The following is a 7,757-nucleotide window of genomic DNA, read 5'->3' on the forward strand; positions in this document are numbered from 1 at the left end:
GAACACGAGATGGATGTTGTTGCCACAGGTTTTATTTTCTTGTTCTGCACGAACACAAACTTGTGGATTTGTTTCTTCCATGTGCTGATCAGGAAGTGAGTGTGGGGGCGCTGTTGTGTCTGTTTGCTGTCATGCAGACAGTCAATGGTTCTTCAGTATTTAAGTTTCACTCTGGCAGAACTAAGATCATTACGTTTTGTGCTAAGCTAACTAGCTAACCTGGTATTTAACAATGAGTTTTATCGAACTCATTAATTTAACTCACCTGAAGAAACTCAACCTCTGAAACTATTTATCACTTTTAAGTCAAAAGAGAAACTTTGATTTTAAGTGAAAACGTACAAAGTTCTTGTGTCTTGAGGTTTTTCTTTACTTCATCTTCACCAGCTGATGATTTTTTTCTCGATTTAACTGAGCTGCGTTGTCGTTTATGATTTGAACCGCGACGTGTAACCGAAGAATTACAGCAACAGCTTCATCTTTGAGTTCAAATCATTCGTTAAGTGCTGAAAATCATCCAGAGTGAGATCCGACTTTAAAAAAGGGCTGCAACGTTTTATTCAACGTGAATAAGGGAACTAGAAGCATGAAAACACAAAGTATTTTTAAAGTGTAAATAGTTTTTCTTTCTTTTGGACAAATTCTCTACGTAAGATGGAGGAGATGTATTTTTATGCAACAGAATAATTCAAGTCTATATTCATGTGTTCATCCTCTCAGCTGTAAACATGATGCAGGATGACTTAGTTTTAATGGAAACATGTTCACATTATAAATAAATATAATGTATATGAAAACTATCAATAAAAGAAAATCTGAAACAAACCAGGAACTGTGTCATTTGTCGGAACGTCACTACGGTGAAGGAAAAAGTTACGAAAGTCTTTACGATTTAAAAGATGAATTTTTACTAGAAAAGAAGGAAATTGTTCTCATTTTTTATTAACATACTAAAAACAATGTTTTTACATCAGTGAATAACAAACAGTTCAAACATCACATTTTCTGTCTTTGTTCAGTTTTCTTCTCAAAACAGACATTTGTATTATTATGACTCCGAGCTTCTTAAAGGATGAAACCACGTGAGATGTTTTTAAAGATTTTCATCTTCAGTAACAAAGCGACATGTTGGTTTGTTAATAAGAATAAAATCTTCTGATCCGAGGTTTGTTGAATCTTGTTTTAAAGACGGACGCTGTAACACACGAGGTTTCAGATCGATGCTTATTTCAGATTAAATTAAAGTGAAACATGAATCGAGAGAGTTACTCACTTGAGTCAAAGATTTATCGTCTAATTTCTGCGTCTCTTCAAACGGTCGAGTCTCGATGTGATGTTCAACGTGTTTCTTCTCGATTTAACAACAGGACCCTAACCCGAAGTGAAATATAATTCTGCTTCAAAGAGAAAAACAAACTCAGGTAATATTTTCAAAAAGAAGAAACTTAAAAAAAACCCTTCTTTTGGATCCAGAATAAAAATTTTAACAAAAACTTTTGAATTTTAAAATGAACGCTAATGAAGAGAATCGTGTGTTTGAGAGAATGACTGGAGGTCAAAGGTCAGCGGGAGAGAAGCGGGAGGTCACTGGAGTTCATGATGAGGCTGGAGTCCAGGTTCAGACTCTCTGAAACACGAGCAAAGACATTTTCACGTTTCACTTATCAGACGAGAAAAAGGTGTCGTTAACGGTAGTGATGTACTGCGGTAAGCGACGTGTATGTTAAAAGTTGTGTGTTAATGAGCTGTTGGGTGTGAACAAGTTGTCGCAGGCTAACGAGTTGTTGCACATTAGCAAATGTTGTGTCAACGAGTTCTCGTATGTTAACGAGATGTTTAACGTGTGTGAAACTGACCTTGGTCGAAGTTGAGTTTCTTGTTGGACGATCCGTCTCCGAGTCCTTCGATGTCGACGAGGTCACTGTTCACGTCCGAGTCGTTCAGAGCGCTGAGGGTCACATCTGTAGGCGGAGCCATGTGTCATCATCATGTCTAAATCTGATTGGACAGGAGTCACTTCCTGTTATTTCTCACCTGCCGTCTTCTGCTTCTTGAGGGGCGGGGCCAGGGAGGGGCTGTTCTGCATCCCTGTCGCCACGACAACTTGCTGGGTCGGCACGGCAATCATGGCGGGTGCTGAGGGGGCGGGGGCCGGCGCCATGGCAACTGTGGATTTCTTCATGTTCTTCTTCGGGGATTCAGAGGAAATGGGGACTCGGCTGTCTTCATACAACTTCCTCTTCACTGTGCTCTTTATCTGAGCACTGCAGAGGAGGAGCAGGAGGAGGAGGAGGAGGGGGGGGTGAAGAGAGGAGGTGAAGGGAGGAGGTAAAGAGAGGAGGAGGAGGTGAAGAGAGGAGGAGGAGGGAGGAGGTGAAGAGAGGAGGCGAAGAGAGGAGGAGGAGGGAGGAGGTGAAGGGAGGAGGTGAAGGGAGGAGGAGGAGGTGAAGAGAGGAGGCGAAGGGAGGAGGAGGAGGAGGGGGGGTGAAGAGAGGAGGTGAAGGGAGGAGGTGAAGGGAGGAGGAGGAGGCGAAGAGAGGAGGAGGAGGGAGGAGGTGAAGAGAGGAGGCGAAGAGAGGAGGAGGAGGGAGGAGGTGAAGGGAGGAGGTGAAGGGAGGAGGAGGAGGTGAAGAGAGGAGGCGAAGGGAGGAGGAGGAGGAGGGGGGGGTGAAGAGAGGAGGTGAAGGGAGGAGGTGAAGAGAGGAGGAGGAGGGAGGAGGTGAAGGGAGGAGGTGAAGAGAGGAGGCGAAGAGAGGAGGAGGAGGGAGGAGGTGAAGGGAGGAGGTGAAGAGAGGAGGAGGAGGTGAAGAGAGGAGGTGAAGGGAGGAGGTGAAGAGAGGAGGTGAAGAGAGGAGGAGGAGGAGAAGAGAGGAGGTGAAGAGAGGAGGTGAAGGGAGGAGGTGAAGAGAGGAGGAGGAGGTGAAGAGAGGAGGTGAAGGGAGGAGGTGAAGAGAGGAGGTGAAGAGAGGAGGTGAAGAGAGGAGGAGGAGGTGAAGAGAGGAGGTGAAGAGAGGAGGCGAAGGGAGGAGGAGGAGGTGAAGAGAGGAGGTGAAGAGAGGAGGCGAAGGGAGGAGGTGAAGAGAGGAGGAGGAGGGAGGAGGTGAAGAGAGGAGGTGAAGAGAGGAGGAGGAGGTGAAGAGAGGAGGTGAAGGGAGGAGGTGAAGAGGAGGTGAAGAGAGGAGGTGAAGGGAGGAGGTGAAGAGAGGAGGAGGAGGTGAAGAGAGGAGGCGAAGGGAGGAGGAGGAGGAGGGGGGGGTGAAGAGAGGAGGTGATGGGAGGAGGTGAAGAGAGGAGGAGGAGGTGAAGAGAGGAGGAGGAGGGAGGAGGTGAAGAGAGGAGGCGAAGGGAGGAGGAGGTGAAGAGAGGAGGTGAAGGGAGGAGGTGAAGAGAGGAGGAGGAGGTGAAGAGAGGAGGAGGAGGGAGGAGGTGAAGAGAGGAGGCGAAGGGAGGAGGAGGAGGTGGTGAAGAGAGGAGGTGAAGAGAGGAGGAGGAGGAGAAGAGAGGAGGCGAAGGGAGGAGGAGGAGGTGGTGAAGAGAGGAGGTGAAGAGAGGAGGAGGAGGTGAAGAGAGGAGGAGGAGGTGAAGGGAGGAGGTGAAGAGAGGAGGAGGTGAAGAGAGGAGGAGGAGGTGAAGAGAGGAGGAGGAGGGAGGAGGTGAAGAGAGGAGGCGAAGGGAGGAGGAGGTGAAGAGAGGAGGTGAAGGGAGGAGGTGAAGAGAGGAGGTGAAGAGAGGAGGAGGAGGTGAAGAGAGGAGGTGAAGAGAGGAGGAGGAGGTGAAGAGAGGAGGAGGAGGGAGGAGGTGAAGAGAGGAGGCGAAGGGAGGAGGAGGTGAAGAGAGGAGGTGAAGAGAGGAGGAGGAGGTGAAGAGAGGAGGCGAAGGGAGGAGGTGAAGAGAGGAGGACAAGAAGAAGATAAAATGTGATCATGAGCTTCAGGAGAGCTGGTAGTTGGAGCATGTTGCTAACACTTTCCATCTGTTTGCAGTCTTTATGCTAAGCTGTATGATGATCAGCTGTGTCCTGAGGGCTTCCTCTGATGGAGGATGAAGAACAAAGTGTCTGATCTTCATCACACTCACACAGTTCGCTCTTTGATCACGGAGCTGATGTTGTTCAGATCGTCTCCGAAGCGACGAACTGCCAAACGAAGCATCTCGATCTCCGTCTCCGTCCACTTGGCTCTGAGGAGCAGAAGAGAGGGAGTGAAGGTCAGAGAAGGACAAACACCAGATGTCCTGAAGAAGAGAAGCGTGGCTCTGACCCTGCAGGACTGGAGTCAGACACCGGGTGGAGCTGCATCGTCAGTTCTCCCAGTTTGCTGAAAGCGGCTCCAGCTGCAGAGAAAATCTCTCCGACCTGTTGGACACAAAGAGTTCACTCACTCTGTTCCCCTGGAAACATCAGCACCAATGTTTGGTTCCTGTCTGTTTCATGGTTCTTTAGAATATAGAACAAGGTTAAAGGTCTTCTTCTTCTTCTGCTGCTGCTGCTGCAGGTGGATCTCAGGACATCAGACATTATTACCTCTCACTTCCCCAGAGCATATCTACTAATGTAATAAGAACAGAACATTTAATAATCGTAAGAATCCCCTGTCTGGTGCCGGATGCTCCACTAGCACCTGCTGAAGCAGAAAGAAACACGTCATGACGAGTCTGGTTCAGAGTCCGAACTTCAGCCTACACTCACCTTTGCTGACGCTGACGTCATATTTAAGTGACGAGGATAAAACTTCTTTAATTTATTCTTGAATCTAAATAACGAGCTCAGCTAGCTGCTAGCCACAGTTAGCTTCTGTAACGTTAGCTAGCTCAGTAGCGCGCTTCCATCGAGAAATGAACGAGATTTTAAAACGAAGCTTCGGCAGAAAAACGCAGATTCAACGTTAAAGTTGTTTTAAATCGTGAATATATCTCACGTTCGGAGAAAATGTCGAAAATACGAAAAACAAAGAAGAAGAACAGGAAGCAGCGACAGCTACCATTGGTCCGTCTCAGCGGAAGAGGCGGGGCCTGTGGTCTGAGACATTTGATTGGTCGCCTGTCTGCGAGTCACGACAGTGGCCGAGCTCCTCCGAGCGGAACCGAGTGACGCAGATCAGCTGATCGCGAGGCTGCTTCGATCACAACGGTTCTCGGTTTGAATGAATCGGAATCAAACCAGTTTCTGATCGATCGCTCGATCACCGGACACCGACATGCCGTCGCTTCTGTTCTGCGGGCCGAAGGTGGCCGCCTGCGGGATCGTGATCAGCATCTGGGGGGTCATCATGCTGGTAAGAACCGCGGAGCAGGAACCGACTAATTCCTGGAGTCCGACGTTCAGAGGGAAGGATGTCGAGATAATTTATTTAATTTAGAAAAAACGAAACGTGTTTGTCTGTTTTTATCAAAGCTCGTGACTCCGTCTAATTACCGGAGCGAAACACCCGGCCCTGAAAACACATCCGTGTCCGGGTGGTAGACGGAGCCCACGCAGGCCCGGCTCTACGGCTCGTGATCAACATCAGCTGCAGTTTGTTTTCTGTCGATCATCAGAAAATCGATTCGTGACTGATACTCGATTAATCGTTTCAGTTACATGTTACAACCGATGCGCAATAATCAGAAAGTCAAAGCAGCCTGATGAATATATAATATTATATATGTTTCTCTGCTGATTGATTATTGATCAGACCGGGATCATCCGCTGGGGACACAGATGGAGACATTTTGATTCTGTTTCACATGAATCACGTGACTCATTATCGTGATTGTCATGTGACTGCTAAGAACAGGAAGTGGCTTTTTCCACAGAGTCAGAAAAAAGGAACAACTGTGACCTCACTGACCTTGTGAGCGTCTCACTTCTCATTGGCCGAGCTCCACCTTCTCTATAAAACTATCTAACTCATAACTAAGTAACTGAACCAGAACATAATCAGATCCAAGTATCAGGGCCTCGCGTTGACCCTCTCTGTGACCCCGGGGCCTCGCGTTGACCCTCTCTGTGACCCTGGGGCCTGGTGTTGACCCTCTCTGTGACCCCGGGGCCTAGCGTTGACCCTCTCTGTGACCCCGGGGCCTGGTGTTGACCCTCTCTTTGACCCCGGGGCCTAGCGTTGACCCTCTCTGTGACCCTGGGGCCTGGTGTTGACCCTCTCTGTGACCCCGGGGCCTAGCGTTGACCCTCTCTGTGACCCTGGGGCCTGGTGTTGACCCTCTCTGTGACCCCGGGGCCTAGCGTTGACCCTCTCTGTGACCCCGGGGCCTCGCGTTGACCCTCTCTGTGCCCCCGGGGCCTCGCGTTGACCCTCTCTGCTCTGTGTGTTTCAGGCGATGCTGGGAATCTTCTTCTCTGCGAAGTCGGCAGTGTTGATCGAGGACGTCCCGTTTACTGAAGACGACATTCGTAACGAGTGAGTCCGACATTTGTAATGAGAAATAATGCTCAGATTATTAAAACCCCACAAACAGTGGATTATCTAACGTGAACGTTTTTTTCTCTCCTGCAGTAAAAACCCTCCTCAGAACGTCTACGCTCTCTATAACCAGGTCGGCATCAACTGCTTCATTGCCGCCGCCATCTACGTGGCTGTGGGCGCCGTCTCGCTCTGCCAGGTGCGACTCAACAAGCGCCAGGAGTACATGGTCACATAGAGCGGCAGCGAGGAGCCGAGCCTGACCTCCCCATGGCGTCAGTCTGTTATTTATTTTCAAAGTAAAAGCTTCCGTGTGTTTGTTGTGATGTCATCATTCCTGTAAAGATTCTTTAAAGTGACCAAACGTAATCGATGAACGAGTCCAACACGTTCAGTTTACAGTTTTCTTTAATTCCTGGTTCGTCTGAAGTGAACTGATCAAACAGCTGGACTCACACGTTGTTAACGCTTGATGTGGGCGTGTCCAACACTTGGTTCGCACACAATCGCCATCGCTCTCTTTTGTGCAAACCCGTCATGTTAACCATCAATACGATGAAGGGAAGTGCACGAGAAATAAAATCCACCACATCCAAAGTGAGAGAGCAGCGTTTCAGTGCAAGTTTCCTCCAGAGGTTAAAACTGTAGATCGTAAATTTGTTTGTCAAAATGACATGTCAAATAATCTGCAATAAAGTTTGTGTGTAAAAACTTGTTCTGCTTGTTTGGTTTACATGAAGTTTGCTTTGAACCTGTTTAATATTCCAGTCCGAAATTTTATTTCTGATACTTCAAGTACATTTAATGGTGTAAAAATAAAGACGTAGTTCAGTGGAAATAAACTTAAAGAAACATCAGACTGAGATTAAAAATGAACAAATCATCTTTCATTCTACTCAACTTTATTAAAAAATAAACAATCGGTAAACATGCGCACAGTTTTTAGAGGACGAGAAACAGTGAAATTGATTTTACTTTGAAAGAAAACAATTGGCAACAGAAACAAATCAGAATATTGATCAGTGAAGAGTTTCATCCAGTTTGTGGAGAATAAAAATAACCTGACGTTTGATTCTCCAAAAATATAAAAGGTGTATTTAAACTCAACCTGGATTTGAGTGAAACTCTTCATTGAGGAATCCAAAATAAAAATAAACTTTGTTGTTTATCACTTTCACACGTTACATTTACATTCAAACCAAACTGAAAAAGCAAAAATCTACAAAAATAGACGTCAGACGTTTTTTCACTCCAAGTGGAGTCGTTTGTTCGACGTCGCCACTCGTCCACCATCTTTATTCACATATCAACACGTCAACAGACGCTGCTGCCTCGATGCTAAGCTAACGGCTGCTGTCA

General features: G+C 47.2%; 2 protein-coding genes across 2 annotated transcripts; one reads left to right on the forward strand and one right to left on the reverse strand.

The window, feature by feature from the left end:
• Positions 1-1,330: 1,330 nt before the first annotated feature.
• On the reverse strand, positions 1,331-4,993 carry c14h17orf49 (chromosome 14 C17orf49 homolog). Its single transcript, XM_034607342.1, has 6 exons — positions 4,688-4,993; positions 4,260-4,354; positions 4,078-4,179; positions 2,035-2,264; positions 1,857-1,961; positions 1,331-1,627 (listed from the first exon to the last, which is right to left on the reverse strand). The coding sequence occupies exons 1-6, from the start codon at positions 4,706-4,708 to the stop codon at positions 1,563-1,565; spliced, it is 618 nt and encodes a 205-aa protein (XP_034463233.1). The 5' UTR covers positions 4,709-4,993; the 3' UTR covers positions 1,331-1,562.
• Positions 4,994-5,029: 36 nt separating this feature from the next.
• rnasekb (ribonuclease, RNase K b) lies at positions 5,030-6,779 on the forward strand. The gene is made up of 3 exons (XM_034607350.1): positions 5,030-5,273; positions 6,313-6,395; positions 6,492-6,779. The coding sequence occupies exons 1-3, from the start codon at positions 5,196-5,198 to the stop codon at positions 6,634-6,636; spliced, it is 306 nt and encodes a 101-aa protein (XP_034463241.1). The 5' UTR covers positions 5,030-5,195; the 3' UTR covers positions 6,637-6,779.
• The last annotated feature ends 978 nt before the right edge of the window (positions 6,780-7,757 follow it).

The sequence above is a fragment of the Hippoglossus hippoglossus genome, chromosome 14 (genome assembly GCF_009819705.1).
Source record: "Hippoglossus hippoglossus isolate fHipHip1 chromosome 14, fHipHip1.pri, whole genome shotgun sequence".
NCBI lineage: Eukaryota > Metazoa > Chordata > Actinopteri > Pleuronectiformes > Pleuronectidae > Hippoglossus > Hippoglossus hippoglossus.